General features: G+C 39.4%; 1 protein-coding gene across 1 annotated transcript; it reads left to right on the forward strand.

Annotated features, from left to right (window-relative positions):
- Positions 1 to 1,497: 1,497 nt before the first annotated feature.
- Positions 1,498 to 12,081, forward strand: LOC119071550 (ubiquitin carboxyl-terminal hydrolase CYLD). Its single transcript, XM_037176471.1, has 12 exons — positions 1,498 to 1,610; positions 3,638 to 4,132; positions 4,460 to 4,625; positions 4,689 to 5,168; positions 9,704 to 9,813; positions 10,198 to 10,492; positions 10,549 to 10,703; positions 10,770 to 10,988; positions 11,060 to 11,294; positions 11,356 to 11,388; positions 11,457 to 11,720; positions 11,785 to 12,081. Exons 2-12 carry the CDS (start codon positions 3,677 to 3,679, stop codon positions 11,976 to 11,978), a joined length of 2,607 nt encoding a protein of 868 aa, XP_037032366.1. The 5' UTR covers positions 1,498 to 1,610; positions 3,638 to 3,676; the 3' UTR covers positions 11,979 to 12,081.
- Positions 12,082 to 17,170: the final 5,089 nt, after the last annotated feature.

Consider the following 17,170-nt stretch of genomic DNA (forward strand, 5'->3'; position numbering starts at 1 on the left):
TATCTGTATCTGTGTGACCTCTCCAAAGCTTACAGCCTTGTTTGAAACGATCTCGTACGGGATTGCGTTAAGGTTCTGAAAGAACATAGACTGTTATGATCAGAGCGAGAAAACCGAAGACTAGTTATTATAACTTGCCTTGGAGTACTTGTCAAAGTATTTACTTCTCTTTCAACGTGGTACGTTGAGAGCGAGAGGACCGAAGATCAGTTTATTATAACTTGCCTTGGTGAACTTGTCAAAGTATTTACTGGTTGCGCATTGCAGCCTTTTTTTCGCTTAAAAAAAAAAAAAATTACTTCTCTTTCAACGTGGTACAATGAGAGCGAGAGGACCGAAGACCAGTTTATTATAACTTGCCTTGGGGTAATTGTCAAAATATCTCTTTCTCTTTCATCATAACACTTACGAAAGGCGGCTGAAACACAAATTCTGACAATTTGGACATGTTTCGTTAACGCACTCATTACAGATTGTATGAAAAGAAAACTTGAAGAAAAATAGTATTTTGCATAACAAGGGGCGAAAGTAAAAAAATTCAAACGTTTGAAGTTTGCAGCCCGCGCCGCAGGCAAGGGCGGCAATCACACGATTTGAATTTTTTTACTTTTGCCCCGAGTGATGCATACTATTTTTTATGCCAAATACTGCGGAAGATTTGTATTTTCGGTCCGAAACCAAACATAAATTTAATGAAACTGTTGAGTTATCAACAAAATTTGCTACAAAAACTGTAAAATGCCTAAAAGCGCGGGGGTCCAGGGGGCGGCAGCCCCTTGGTATAAAAATAAAAATGATTTAACAGATAAAACTACAATAAACACACATTCACTTGCTAATAAAATATTTGGTTATCGTCAACACAACACTACACTCAATGCGTACTTTCAATCAAGTGAACATGTGCTTTCGTGACATATGAGGACCGAAAGTAAAATGATGACAGTGACATTTACTTTCAGCCCGCAAATACGCAAGCCCACGGGGCGAAAGTAAAATGATGACAGTGACATTTACTTTCGGCCCAAGGCCTGAATTTTTTACTTTCGGTCACCATTTGAGGACCGAAAATACAAACTTTCGCAGTATTTGGCATAAAAAAATTATTTTCATGTGTCGGGGCCGAAAATGAGGGAGTTTCGATATTTTTCTCAGGTTTTCGACCCCTTACATGAAAAATTTTTTGAGTATCTGTTTTGGACGATTGATTTTAGGCACTTTCGCATGTAGCCCTCACTTCGTTCGGGCTACAACAAGCGAAATTGCCTAAAAACAATCGTCCAAAACAGATACACAAATAACTATTTTATTAAGTTGACATTGAACACGATCTGTAATGAGTGTGTTTTGATTCGAACCTGACTAACTCATCTCTTCAAAACTTTGAAATTTTCGAGCCAAAAAGAACGAATAGTGAACATACTTCCTATGTACAAATCGGGCAATGCATTAACAGGTTTCATCGGTTTTTCATTATTTTTTTGTGACAAAGGTGACAAACCAGAAAAGTGATAACAACAAAAGAGAAACAAATTAGAATTATTTACATTCCAATTAAAACTACACATTCCAAGTGCATTAACTACAACAAAAATACTGAAAGAAATATCGTAAGTGTTTCAACGTCACAGTCGAGTTTAATTTTTATTGATTTTCATGCGATTTGCTTCAAGATATTAACGTTCAATTTATTGTTTTACCTCATCGCCTTTTTTATTCTTAATTGTGCTTTTTTTGTTTTGTTTCTTTTTTTTACAAAATCATTCGCTTTTTAGGTTAAGTGACTATATGATTTCTGTAATCACTGCATAACGTAAATAGTCCTTGACGGACACTGCAAATTGATTCGGGACTTTTTACGAGTATCATAACACAGCATAGAAATATGTTCATATTGTTGACTCAACTACTTTCTACTTACTTGGAAACCTTTTACTTCATTTATATTAAATAGAGTCATAGTCATAGTCCCTGATTTTCGTCGTTGCCGATAATGTGAGGCGCATAAACAATTTCTGAGATGCTAACTATGGTTATCTGATTTGTAGCAATGCACGTAGGTTCTCAACAACGCAAAATAGATAGTGTGCTTTTGGCAATAATACAAACATCGGGATTCCGAAAATGAAGAGTTTTGAGATTTTTTCGAGTATACTTACGTCTCTCTTGCGTTTGGTAGGTCCTGGTCCTAGCCATTTTTGTTAGTTGCTCTCAGCTACAGCTCGCAAAATTGCCGAAAATCTGTCGTAACTATCTTAGATTCCGAGTAAATCAATAGAAAATAACTACATTTTTCATGTCATGCTAGATCTGTTAGATTTAACCCCGCAAATGAAAGAAAATCATCTTTTGCAACCCTCGGCATGAAAAGTTTTATAAATACGTAACTCGGAGAGAGTTTTTACTGGGCTAGGTTGCATGAAAACACTATACTCTCCAAGAAAATCACTTTACTCTTCTACCCTGCGGGGCACAAAAAGCCTAGTACAAAAGAGATGCAAGATTTTGAGAGAGTAAACATATGAAATTGTCTCTCAAAATCGTGCATCGCCTTTGCACTAAGTTTTTTGATGCGTTATAGGGCATCCTTGATATACATAACTATTAATCGATATAACTTTAGGAGGGCATATGACGACGTACCCTGAAAACTACAACATCGTCATTTTCAGCTAAAGAAAATTTGCTGACAAGTGGTGAAAATGTCCTCAAGATCCATGTTACTTGAAATGTCACTAGCTAACAGAAGATAACAAGCGTAAGGTGAAAGTCGCATAAGCAAACGGTACAACAGTTCACCGTAAATAGCTCAAGGCTCAAGAAACATTTTCCAGCAAAGACTTAGACCCAGCACTACTCACAATTGTTCAGAATACCAACCCTACTTGTCGTGCCGTTACGTCAGCATTTTTCACGCAAAGAAGACTTTCTTCCCTTAATTTGGAGTTTTCGTCGAATTAGTTGTATTAACACGTCAACTCTTAAGAATTTACTCCTAAAGTATTTGGATGTTGTTTGGTACGTAGACTTATTTGACGCTATGTGGCAGATTATACTTTCAAAATGGCTGATCACTATTTCTGCCTTTCAATGCATAAAAACCGAGTTTGTGAGAGAGTTTCGTACGTTTACTCTCTCAAAATTTTGTATCTCTTTTGTACTAAGCTTTTTATGTGTTGTCAACGACGACTATAAGCGAAAAGCCCTGGTCTTTTAATCAAAATTTCGGAATCTGTATCAAATACAGCCAGAGGCAGTAGAATCTTAGCATGAATTTGCTTCAGCTGTTTTTCAGCTGATCCACATATACAATCAAAACTGTTCATATGGTTGAAGCTGCTACACGCACGCACGAAAAATATACATGAACAGTTTGGATTGATTGTGTGTATCAGCTGAAAAACAGCTGAAGCAAATTCATGATAGAATTTCATTGCCTCTGACTGTACATAAAAATAGCAATTCAAACAGAAAATAAAAGATTTCCAAAAAGGGTTAAACCTGAATTTCAGACTACCTCGAAACCGTAAAACTAAAAATTAATTGTTGTAGGCTGGTATCACGTTAACGTCAAACGGTCAAATTCGGTAATTTTCAGCTCCAGCGTGCAAACATCAATTTTTCAAACTCATTTCAGATATTTCCGTTGTGTAACAATCCCCATTTCAAATTCACAATGAATGTCTCAAACGACAATCGCTATGCGATCACATTAACGGAGGTAACGGCAGAAAGCCACGCAGGGAAGAAAAAAATTCCGACAGCAACAATACTCAAAATCCAAGATGCCGAAGACTCTGGTTCCCTGAAATTTGTCGTAGTAACAGATTTCGAAAGAAAATTCTTCAAAACACCACACACATACAGCCGTTCGAATATCGATGGACTGTTATTTCTCACGCCGGACGTCTACAAATTCGCTATAGCTGTAAAGGATTCCGCAGCGAGGATAAAGTTTTGCCAATCAGACGAGCAACAAAAGTTTGTATTTGAACTGGAACTGAACAGTCCCGTCCAAATTCCTTACGCATCTTTCGCAATGAATGATGGATCGTTTCGACGCGGATTTGTAAAGCACATCGGATGTTTGAGCGATGTGGGGCCTGGCTACCATTTCGTTGTTACTTTGATGGTAATTGGTTTTTCTTACAATGTCTGAGAGCGTCGTCTTTTGAGTGTCACGGTGTTTGAGAGTGTTGTCCTTGTATTGTGTGACTATTCAATTTTTATGTTCGTTGTTCATTCGGTAAGGCATAGAATCGACACTGTCATGTTCCTATATCTTGTAATGAAGGAAAGTCAATGGTGGGTACTGGGTACCAATTTTCGTTAAATTCAACATTCGCATAACTGGTCTTTGAAGTGTTCGTTCTGATTGCACAATTTTGTTTCATTTTCGATTACATGTCATCCTGCGAACCACTATGTACGTCAGCTAACTGAATTGTATTTATTTCAGAAACGGGACTGGACCTATATTCCCAATACGAACAAATTTATCGCAGCACTCGATACCCTCGACATAGATAAGAGTCAGTCTGTCATTTTATCAGCTGATTACATCTTGAGAGACGATGCCAAAACATGTCCTGACGTAGAATTGTTTCATTTGTACCGCGGAAAGTGTGAGTCACCTGTCTAGACTAAATTTGGCGTCAGCTCTCAACTCAAACGAATCATCATTTTAGATTATGAAAGTGGCATGAGAATGAATCGACACTCTGAACTCAACGAAAAAGTAACAAAGTCGCAAGCGATCGTCAAAAGAAATTCGTCGAACGTCGTATTCGACACGCTGAACAACAAAAACACCGTCAAACCGGAGAAGCCATTCAATGTGAATGGCAAAGATATTTATGTGATCGATGCCCAATCGGATACGGACAATGCCGACGTGCAAATTGTCCAAAACACCCGGTATGAAGATCGATCGGCCGTTCTGCTGACAACTAAGTGGCCGGAATGCGCTGGACCGCAATTCGAAATGTTGAATGGGAAAAGTGAAGAGGCGGCAAGTAGCAGCAGCAGTAGTAGTTACGCCAAACAAGTACGGTCAAGTTCGAGAAGCAAGTCGTCGAATCCTTTGGATCATCTTAATCAGGATTCCAGAAATGCAAACAAAGACACTTCTTCTCAGAGTAGTGCGTCTCACTATTCGTTGCGTAAACGTGAGTAGTTTTCATGTTTTACATTTTGTTTAGTTTTTGCTTTCGAACGCCATGGATTTAGATGAGCTTCGAAAAGTTCCAAGATAATAAATCTCGAAGTTAAGCTCTGGTGCTACCTAAGCGTTTTTACCAACATTGTTCACATCATCCGAATCACATTCTACGTAACAGGCCCGGTATACGATCAGTAAATTCGATATAACAAGTACGCGTCGGTCTTTATGAGGTGTAATGCGGGGTGAGCCTGTTCAACTTTCTGTATTCTATTTTGTGTACGCAACAAAGAAGTCGTTGCACTAAACGATTTTAATTTGCAACAGGGACCTAGGTACTCCTAAGGGAGCTGCGGGAAATGTGCCCTTACGACCATTGTTTTAATATTTCTGTAATTTATTCCAATACCTCCAATTTGAAGTGAATCTGCAAAGGATTTGAACGTGAAAGGGTGTAAGTGATGCTTGTATGTCATCATATAGAATGTGCAGCATCGAGGTTCCATCGATTCTGAGAAATTTTCTGAAGGTCATATTTTCGGCCGTTTATCGTCAAATTTTTTGAAGGTACTATTTGCCCCGGGAGTACTCGACCTCAACTTTCCAACGAACCCGTGTTCTCGCCAGTTTACGGAAATGAAATCCGAACTACGAAACCCCATTTTTTCGCCATTGGCAGCTTACCACCAGCCAGGTATGAAAGATCAAAAATATCTGAGACTGGTTTTGTGGCATAAGCACCAAGGCCTAACTAGGCATCACTAGGCACTCGGTCAGTCGAAATTCAAAAGAATCGATGAAATTTGCTCAGCGAAAACAAAATGCTCAAATTCAATCTTATTTCCCAGAACTAATCGAGAGCTTTCCAACGAGCTGCCGCTTGTTAAAATGGGTACAAATTTAGATATGTTTTGAAACCAACGAAAATCGTTGATTTTAGATCATTGTCCTTCCCAATTTCCAACACCTAACTTCAACACCTCATTTCATCATATTTCCGGAACGAGTAGTCCAAATTTCATCCTATTTCCTACGTAGGCCGCGTGATGGAATCGCATATTTCCTCCAAACTATCCATTTCCACACGAATTATTCATCGACCCTGAGATATGAGCAGTTGAAGTTCGGTGAACTTCTAGTGGTTCTTCTGCATCCGAAATGCAACAAAAACATCAAAAGACTTGGTTCCCTGATAGCTACTGGACTCAGCTTCAGCATAGCAGTGATACTAAACATACCTATGACACGGTGAATGTACCTTTAAAGTATAAATTTTGGCCTCTGTTTCTCTACTCGAATAATTCCGTGCACTGAAAAGATTTGATCAAAAAATATTTTTTTATGCTTCAAGCGTACCTTTTCGAAATCAGCATATAGAAGACAATAGACAGTTTGCGCAAATGACGTATAGTTTATAAGTGGAAATTATAAGTCGCATCTTCATACAAGAAGTTGTGGAATGTTACTCATAATTTGCAACTTATAAGTTGACTTATAAACTAGATGTCATTTGCGAAAACTGTCTAATAGAGAGATTGCAACTTATGTTTCTTCTTCTTCTTTTTCAGCCTGTTTCTATCCACTGCTGGATGTAGGCCTCTCCAACTTCTTTCCATTTCGTACGATCCATTGCCATTTGCTGCCAGTTTGTACCTGCAATGTTCTTAATTCCGTTTGTCCATCTCTCTGGTGGTCTACCTATAGCTCGTCTTTTATATGGTCGCCAGTTCATGATCTTTTTGGTCCAACGTTCGTCTGTCCTTCTTGCAATATGTCCCGCCCAGCTCCATTTCAGAGATGCTATTCTTTCCATGACATCAACGACCCTGGTCGTTCCATTGATTCGTCATTCTGTCTCTGAGTGTTATTCCAAGCATACTCCGTTCCATGGCTCTTTGTGTCACTCTCAATTTATCTTCGGATGCTTTCGTTAAAGTTAACGTTTCCGCTCCATAAGTGAGCACTGGAAGGACACAAGTGTCGAAAACTTTGCGTTTCAGACTATTATTCATTTTGCTTTTGAAAATTAGTCTGAGTTTTCCGAACGCTGCCCATGCAAGACCAATCCGACGTCTTATTTCTGCAGTCTGGTTGTCCAGACCTAACTTCAGTTTATGTCCTAGATATACGTAGCTGTCGACTCGTTCAATGACAGTGTCACCAATTTTGATTTCTCTATCGTCCCCGATGTTGGTCATGACTTTTGTTTTCGATAAGTTCATCTTGAGGCCAACTTTTCTTGCCTCTTTACTTAACTGTTGTAGCATAAGCTGAGCCTGACCTAGATTTGCTGCTATCGGTACAATGTCATCAGTGAAGCGGAGATTGCTCAGGTACTCTCCATTTATCTTTATTCCCATTTTACTCCAGTTTAACTTCCTAAAAATACTCTGCAGAATCGCCGTGAATAATTTCGGTGAAATGGTGTCACCCTGCCTTACACCTCGGCCAATTCTGAATTTCTCCGTGCTCTTATGAAGTTTTATACATGAAGTAGCATTTTTGTACACATATCGAATTGTGTTGGAGTACCTTGAGTCTACTCTACATTCGTCTAATGCGTCCAATATCGACCATGTTTCCACTGAATCGAAAGCTTTTTCGAAGTATGTGAATAGCAAGACTATGTCGATGTTGTATTCACGACAATTAGTACCACTCTTTTAGTTCCACTTTTTTCCGTAAAAGGAAAAAAGTGGAACTATTGTAACGCTGCATATATGCATATATGCATACTTGCATAAGGAAAGTGGAACTAAAAAAGTGAAACTATTGTAACGCTGCATATATGCGGCGTGAAGATAGTTCCACTTTTTCCTTTTACGAAAAAAGTGGAACTAAAAGAGTGGTACTATTGTAACGCTGGTATAAGCGTTCACATCACCTGCAAATGGTCGTTTGTGCTGAAACTAGATCTGAAAGCAGCTTGTTCAACAGGTTGGTAGAAGTCGAACTTGTTAGTGTTCCTCTTCGTAATGATTTTCATAAACAACTTGTAGAGTGTTGACAATAGGCTTATGGGTCGGTAATTTTCCAGCTTTGTTCTGTCTCCTTTTTTATGCAGCAATGTAATTAACGCATTTTCCAAGGCTTCTGGTACTTCTTCCCATTGGAGACATTGATTAAACAAAGCCGTGATTGCCTTTAATAAGGAGTCTCCACCTAGTTTAATGGCTTCCACTTGAACACCATCTTCTCCGGGAGACTTTTTGTTTTTCATCTCGGCCACTGCGGCCTTGACTTCATCAACAGTTATGTCGGGCATATCCTCCGATCCCACGTTTCTTATTATTGGTCTATCTTCGGTTTCTTCCGTTGGACTCTGTCTTGCTGAAGAAAACAAATTCTCATAAAATTCTGTTGCAATATTTAATATCGCATTTCGATCCGTTTGGATCGTTCCTGTTTTGTCTCGTAATTTGAAGATTTCTTTTTTGGCATTTGTCATTTTTCTCCGTAGGACTTTCATATTGCAGTTAGCTTCAATTATGTTTTGAGCCAATTGGACATTATATTTTCTTTCATCTGATCTCCTTGCTTTGTTGATACTTTTAGACAAGTTCCGGTATTCCACCGAATCTCGTCCTCCGTTTTTTACCAACTCTGCTCTGCTTGCGATCAGGTCTAATGTTTCTCTGCTTAGTTTTGATTCTTTCCCTTGGACAGATTTGCATTCAACATAACGGAGCTAAATTCACCTGTTAACCTGTTTATATACACTTTGGGTATGCCAAGTTTCAATCAAGGCTGTACAGCTGGTTTCAAGTCTCTCGGACTTTTCGTCTATAGCGAGACAAACAAACCAACAACAACCATTAAACTTTATAGATAATTAAATTGAATACAATTTTCCAGTGTCGTACGTCAATTTCTCAGACTTATATATGAATATCGCAATCTCTCTATTCATTTGTCTGTTAGTCATATCAAAGAACAGATTTTCAGTGCAAATGCAACCTAATGAATATGCCGCCATCAAAACAGCGTTTCAGTAAAGTCATTACGATATGATGAAGCGAATGTTAAATATAGCACGTTGCGTTCAACGACATCTAAAAATAACCCCCCTCTCCTGGCAGAAAATGATTTTCCATTATTTTCACTAGACATCTCGGTGAAAATATATGACGGAAACGCATAAACTACTACTTCTCGGGCGGCTGGAGTTGTACATTTTGTTGAACCATTAATCAATTAGTTGATGTTTGTGCTTTCGATAAATCTAATATTTTATTTGGAAAACGGACGCGGAACATTCTCAGCGACATGGATTATGGATATGGTTACGATATTGATGCGTACATACCACTAACTGTTTTCGAACATTTTGATTGGAGTGCTGATCAAAGTGATGCAACGCAATATGTCTGTGATGATGGTGATTGCCTTTGATTTTGTTGCAAATGTGATTTAATGTGTTGCCTGGATTTGTGGAATTGAAACAGGTTCTCTTGCCTGCTCCAATCGATATAAAGACTCGGCTACTTACGCAACTTTTATGTTATCCATGTAACGCTAACAGCAGTCCTATGATTTTTACAGAGCCACGGCAGTCTGTCTGTTACAACGATGTTGCAATTGATGCTGGAGAATGTTTTGAAGAGTTCAGTAAAATTCCTGGGTCAACGCTTGGAATAGACGCAATGGTAACGGTAAGTCAATGTTTCAAATTTTCATAAGAATTATTCGATGTTGTCCTCGGGCTGTTAAGTTATCATTTTCTTTGTTATTTGAAGAGTCTGACCGGAACGACCTGAACCTGAACTAAGGTTTCAGATTCGACCCGAACTTGACTTGAACCTGAAATTTTTTCGATTTTGGGCTCAACCCGAACCAGAATTGGTTCGACCCGAATATGACTCGAGTCTGAACTTTTACTGTCAGATTTGACCAGGAACCTGACATTTTCACGGTGGAGAACGGGTTTGGGATTTTTTTTGATTTTCGGTCACGTTTCGGTTAAAACCTGAAAGTAAAAGTTCAGATTCGTAACTTTTCGCGTGCGCACTTTTCAATTCCTTTTACAATAATAACAGGTCGAAACGGGCACATGTCAGCCGTTGAACGGAGTGATCCGTGCAATATTCAAAATGGGATCGACTATAATGGTTGGAGTGGAAATAGAAGAATTTATATCGTACGCTCCGTTGAATTTAACCAATGGCACATTTTCCGGTCATCGTTTCTTCCAATGCCAGAATGGCAAAGCCCTGTTCATCGAAGCCGATTGCTGTCACAAGGACAACCGATTTGCGGACGATCTGGTTGCTGAGAATAAAGTGTTCGGTCACCCAGAATCACCCATTGTCAGGGAAAATGTTCCGCCACTAAGTGAGTACGGATGTTGTGGTCACAATTCATTTTGACGATTAAATCTTGCTTTTTAGGCTTGAAGAATCTACAAGAATTGGAGGACATCATTGGCGAAAGTAAGGGCATACAGGGACATAACAATTCGTGCTATTTGGATGCCACTTTGTTCTCAATGTTCACATTTGCGCAATGCTTTGACTCTCTTCTGTATCGCAGCGCTGAACCGAAGGTAAATCTGAGCTGTGGTGGTTCGCGACATTTGTCAAAGAATTCAATTTTGTAACCGATTTGTCAGGACATCAAGCACTACGATAAAGTTCGGGCTATCCTTCGAGACGAGATCGTGCATCCGCTTCGAAAACACCATTTCGTTCGTGCCGACAGAGTGTTGAAACTACGTGAGTTATTGGAAGAGATCAGCACAATGACAGGATTGACTAATGAAGAAAAGGACCCGGAGGAATTTATGAATATCTTGATTGCACAGACACTGAAAGCCGACCCATACTTGAAGGTAACGATCAGTTTTCCGTTGGTCGGGTCTGAATGTCTGAATTAGTTTTTTCGTGTTACTTCTGTCCACAGTTCAATTCCGGACAGGACGCTTTCTACTACCAGCTGTTCGTGGAGAAAAACGAGGATTTAAAATTGCCGAATGTTCAGCAGCTCTTCGAACAGAGTTTCAAAACGTCAAACATAAAATTACGCGAAGTTCCGCCGTGTCTGATTATACAAATGCCCCGGTTCGGAAAGAACTACAAAATGTATCCGCGCATTGTACCGTCACAGGTGCTGGACATCACCGACGTTGTGGAGGGTCGTAAGTTTTTAACGATTTCTGTTGCCAAATATATTCGATTTAACCGAGTGTTTCCTTATAGAACCACCTGCATGTAACGCTGACGGACGTCTCGGTAAGTGTTTCGAGAAGAGGGCGCCACCTGAATTTGAATTAATTTCCTTCGAATTTGCCATGTTGTAGCCACTGTAAAATGCCTTGATTGCAATGAAGACTATTGCGGCGATTGCTTCCCCAAAGTGCATTGCCATCAAAAACAAAACCACGAAAAGATCGACATCCAGTCCGACTTTCCAACACTACGTGACCACCAAACGGTGCCCAGGATACATATGGATCTGTTTGCCGTCGTTTGCATCGAAACATCACATTACGTTTCATTCGTCAAGGCCGGCGAACTACCGGATGCGCCGTGGCTATTTTTCGATTCTATGTCGGACCGTCGAGGTAAGATTTCATTTTTGAATGGAATTTTCGTTCGGTATTTGAAACATCCGATTCCGAATTTCAGGCGGCCAAAATGGTTACAACATTCCATCGATGGTCTCTGTGCCCGCTTTACCGGAGTGGCTGTCGGAAGAAGGTGCTCGAAAATTGCATGACTCAACGCCAAAGGATAAACTTTTACCGCCGTTTGCTAAGCGACTACTTTGCGATGCATATATGTGCATGTATGTCAGTCGCGACGTATCGATGTACAAATGAGAAAGGCACCAAAATGTTGAAATTACATTAAGTTATACTTATACTTAGAAACACACAATTTTGAGTGAAACATTCTCAATAAAGATGAGTTCATGAAATGGAACGCTGGGTTTTGGAAAAATTGGAAGTAGGAATCTGTTTACCGAGTCGAGACAAATGGGAATGCCAACAATTTTTACCCTGCTTTCACCTGAACCTGTTGTAACGAATTTTGATCGGAAACCTGATTTTGTAAGCTGAAAGCTGAAGACAAAATTTGCGACAGGAAAAATTCGACGAAGTTAAACAACTCGACCAATTTGCAGAAAAATGAGTCAGACAACGTTTTCAAGAAGTTGCTCGAATTGGAAAAGGACGAGTGGATGGACTGTTAGGATTGGAGCGAGAGTTCCGAAGACCAGTTAATTATCACTAGCCTTGGGGTACTTGTCATTGCATATTTCTCTATCAACTCTTCGATTAATTCATTTCTCTTTAAAAAAATCCAAAATCGTCTTCATCTCCAGTGCAGTACATGTCAGTGGTCAGTCCCCATGGCTAGTTTAGTTTATTCAAACATTTCTACATCATGAAATTAGTATAACAAATCGCATTGCGGTTCTCCACTGTGAGACACTTTAAAGGAGTAACCAATTAAAATTATATAAAAAAAAATATTGTCCTTGAAATATAGCATGAAACTTGACCTGCAATTTACAATAGCTGGCCTAAAAATAAGGATGGAAAAATTTATTTGAAATAAAGCATGGAAATCAAAAATATAGAATTAAATGAAAAATTTAATACGATAATAAATCAGAAAGGAATGGGAAGACAAGCTGGAGTAAGCCTAGGAGGCATTGCCGTGGGGGAGCAGGAGGCAGAGGCATCCTTCACGCACCAAAAATCCAGCATCCAAAGAAAAAAACCCCGATGATCCATCAACTCATCGACACTATCCCAGTCAAATGTCACAGAAATATCAGTATTGATTCTCTAGAAGCCAACCCTTCAGGCGAGCTTGAAAGCAATTCGGCTGAGCAAACTTAACCTCATTCGGTAAGGAATTGTACAGTCTACACCCTAGAGCAGAAATCGCCCTTTCACCGCTCTTCGTCCTAGTAGCCGATGCTCTGAGCAGGTGCTTTCCTCTCGTATTGTAGCAATGTGAGGCCCCTTGGAAGGGTATGTTACAGAAGGACTGTTTACCGATGGCCTTATACACAAAGCTGCAAACGCTATACTTAACAATACTGTCTACATTAAGAACTCGCGGACAGTATCTCCGAAACAGGTCGACAGTCGGATGACGCAAGGGAAGTCTATTCACATGCTTCAGACAACGCTTCTGCAGAACTTGTAGCTGTTCGATAGACTTCTTACACGCAGTGCCCCACGCTCCCGGCAGGTAACAAATTATAGGGTGCGCAAGGGCAAAATAAACCTTCATGAGCACTGCCCTCGGTAGCAGCCTTTTGAGCTTACACAAAACACCACAGACAGACGACAGCCTGCGACACATTTCCGTAACTTGGGAATTCCAAGTCAACTTGTCGTCCAGCAAGACACCCAGGTACTTAAACACACTCACTCTCTCAATAACCTGGTCTTGCAGGGTCACCGAATCTGCAAGTAAGCGTTCAGCGCGTCGGAAGTGCATACACTTAGTCTTTTTTACATTAAGGGACAACCTGTTCTCGTCGAGAAAGTCCTTGATCAGTTTCGCATCACTTTTCAAACGCTCAACATTCGTTTCAACAGTATCACCTGAGCAGAACACACCTGTATCATCAGCAAAGAGGGCGGCTACGCCGTGGGTGGGAAGACGGAAAATGTCATTTATGTATATAAGGAAGAGCAAGGGACCGAGGACACTACCTTGGGGTATTCCGATATCAATTTCTCTAAAATCACTCTTGTCTCCACCCAGAGACACACACTGCTTCCTACCCGTCAGGTAGCTACGCATTAGCTGAAGCGGTCCACCTCTAATCCCAGCCACTTCAAGTTTGTAAATCGAAATGCAATGGTCCACACAATCAAATGCCTTTTGCAGATCAAGAAAGAGCGCACTAACCGCGAGACCACCGTCGATGTCCAGGAACACTCTATCGAGTATCTCATACATTGCCGTATGCGTACCAGCCTTCTGTCGGAAGCCATACTGCTTGACGTAGAAGAAGTTTTGCCTATTATATTTGGGGTGGATGTCCTCGAATATTGTCGATGTCCTAGAATATTGCCGATGTCCTCGAATATTGCCGATGTCATCGAATATTGCCGATGTCCTCGAATATTGCCGATGTCCTCGAATATTGTCGATGTCTTCAAATATTGTCGATGTCATCGAATATTGTCGATGTCATCGAATATTGTCGATGTCGTAGAATATTGTCGATGTCATCGAATATTGTCGATGTCTTCGAATATTGTCAATGTCCTAGAATATTGTCGATGTCCTCGAATATAGTCGAGAGACACTCGAATATAGTCAAGAGACACTCGAATATAGTCGAGAGACACTCGAATATAGTCGAGAGACACTCGAATATAGTCGAGAGACACTCGAATATAGTCGAGAAACACTCGAATATAGTCGAGAGACACTCTAATATAGTCGATAGACACTCTAATATAGTCGAGATATACTTGAATAAAGTCGAGATATATTCGAATATATTCCAGATATACTCTAATATAGGCGATATACTCGATTATAGTCGATGTCATATAATATAGTGGATGTCCTCGAATATAGTCGACGTTCTCGCAAATAGTCTATGTATTCGAATATTATCGATGTCCAAGAATATTGTCGATGTCCTCAAATATAGCCGGCATCCTCGAATATAGTCGATGTCATCGAATATAGTTGATGTTCTCGAAATATAGTCGATGTCATCGAATATAGTCGATGTTCTCGAATGTAGTCGATACGTACTCGAAAATATACTCGAGCATACTCAGTATACTCGAATATGGTCGGAGATATATAATAGATCTGTGAAAGAGTTATGTACACTAGTGGTTGGAGTAAATAACATAAAAAGATTCTAAAATTTTTGTTTTCTTATAATTCGACTATTCGGTGATTGGTACACTGACCCTACGCCATATATTCTGCTAGTGGGTGTTATTCACAATTTGTTTTTAAAATATGTGTTTCGTAGTTATTTTGTCCGGGGTTATTTTGTCCAGGGTTATTTTGTCCAGGGTTATTTTGTCCGGGGTTATTTTGTCCGAAAGTTATTTTGTCCGAACGCCATATTACCTTCATAAAGTTTGATGATAAACGGCCGGAAATATGACATCCGAAAAATTTCTCAGAATCGATGGAACCTCGGTGAACTTTGACGAGGACTGTGACCTCACTAATGCAATTATTTGATTAATTTATTTTATATTATGAATGTGGAGGACTTCAGCTTTAAAGAATGACTAATATGTAGTAGTTTGGCGGGGTGGAACACACAGTTTTTATCTGAAAGTAGTCACATGTCAAACTACTGCATGTTGGTATTGCTAAAAGGCTGACGTCCTCCAGATTCATAATAAATAATAATTTAATCAAATAATTGCATTAGTGAGGTCACAGCCCTCGTCAAAGTTCACCGAGGTTAATATTTGCTTCGAGAGAAATCGACCTCACGGAAAAGAAATCCGGACTACGAAAACTCATTTTTCGACTTTTAGCCGCTTACCACCAGCCAGTTATGGAAAATCAACTAACTATCCATTTATAAAAAAGTAGAGGAAAAAATAGCACCGATTTCGGTCAGTCAAAATCAAAAGAATCACTCGAAATAAAATTGAACTGGAGAAGCAGATCGAATGACTTCCAAATTTCTGCAGCGTGAAGTCTATTACCATAACTAGTTCCCGCCAATTGCGTTTTTTTAATTAAAAATTTAGATAAGCGGACAGTAAGTAAGTCGTGTTAAAGTTTTATCTTAATTTTTGTTGTCCCATTTTCTCGAAAGATTTCGTTTTTTAATTTTAAAACGTTTCCTGAATATCCAGAGCTGCTGGAAAAACCCAACATTAGCCGTAGCAGGTAATCATTGAGAGCGGCTGTTATAGGTAATTTCTTAAAAAATTACCGTCATTGAGTAACTTTTTCCAAAATTACTCACCACAGGTAATACGTTACTTGCTGTGGGTAATTTTTCCAAACATTACCAATTACAGCTGATCTATTACCTACTGCAGCTGTAGTTTTCAAATCTTTTTCCTCAGTGTATCTTTTTATCCCTAGTCATGTAATAGTACATTACTATACCAGTGAAGTAATTTGATATCTCGTATCCAGATGAGTAAAAGTATCCGAGGGCTTCAGCCCGAGGTACTTTTACTCATCGTGACTATTACTTTACGAGCGAGGGAAAGATGACGAATCTGCAATAAAAATTTTGTCTGTCCGTCTGTCCGTCACGTCGATATCTTGAGATAATAAAATCCGATTTCAACAATTTCTTCCCCTGAAAGATAGTCGAAATAGTGAGGCTAAGTTCGAAGATGGGCATATTCGGGTCGGCCCTTCGTGAGTTAGGGCCATCTAAGTGATTTAAGGTCTTTTGGTGATATTTATGGCAAAACAAACGATGGAATGGAAATAGAAATGGAAATGGAATGAAATGGCAAATGATAGGTATTGTCAATACCAATCCTGGAAAAAAAGTTTTTTTAAATCGGGTGAGTGGACCGTGAGTTAGGGCCTTAGAAGTGAAATGCTACTAGGGCCCTATGTGTATTTTACATAGAACTAGAGTATATTTCATTCGTTTTTCGTATTTTTTGTTTGATTTGGAAGGTAATCGAAGGCCGAATAGAATGTTGTTGAAAAAAAAATTGGGTCCTTGGCCTAAGGCCGCTACTAGGGCCCTATGTGTATTTTACATATAACTCGAGTAAATTTCATCCGTCTTTCGTAATGTTTGTTTCATTTGGAAGGTAATCAAAGGCCGAATAGAATGCTGTTGAAAAAAAATTAAATTTGGGTCCGCGGACTAAGGCCGGTACTAGGTCCCTATGTGTATTTTACATAGAACTCGAGTAAATTTCATCCGTTTGTCGTAATTTTTTTTTTTTAATTAAAATTTTAGGGCGATTTGAAATTTTTGTTTCATGTGAAAGGAACGTCGTACGGGGCTTCGTAATTGCGCTATGCGCAATTTTTAAGATGTACACATTCCATAATAATTTTACTTTAACTA

Source organism: Bradysia coprophila, assembly GCF_014529535.1.
Source record: "Bradysia coprophila strain Holo2 chromosome IV unlocalized genomic scaffold, BU_Bcop_v1 contig_5, whole genome shotgun sequence".
Taxonomy (NCBI): domain Eukaryota; kingdom Metazoa; phylum Arthropoda; class Insecta; order Diptera; family Sciaridae; genus Bradysia; species Bradysia coprophila.

What these genes read in the sequence shown, in the direction of transcription:
- LOC119071550 (XM_037176471.1), top strand. Translation starts at nt 3,677, where the DNA reads ATGAATGTCTCAAACGACAATCGCTATGCGATCACATTAACGGAGGTA. An exon ending in TCACTATTCGTTGCGTAAAC is followed by an intron (nt 5,169 to 9,703) that starts GTGAGTAGTTTT and finishes TGATTTTTACAG; the next exon opens with AGCCACGGCAGTCTGTCTGT. An exon ending in ATCGCAGCGCTGAACCGAAG is followed by an intron (nt 10,704 to 10,769) that starts GTAAATCTGAGC and finishes CCGATTTGTCAG; the next exon opens with GACATCAAGCACTACGATAA.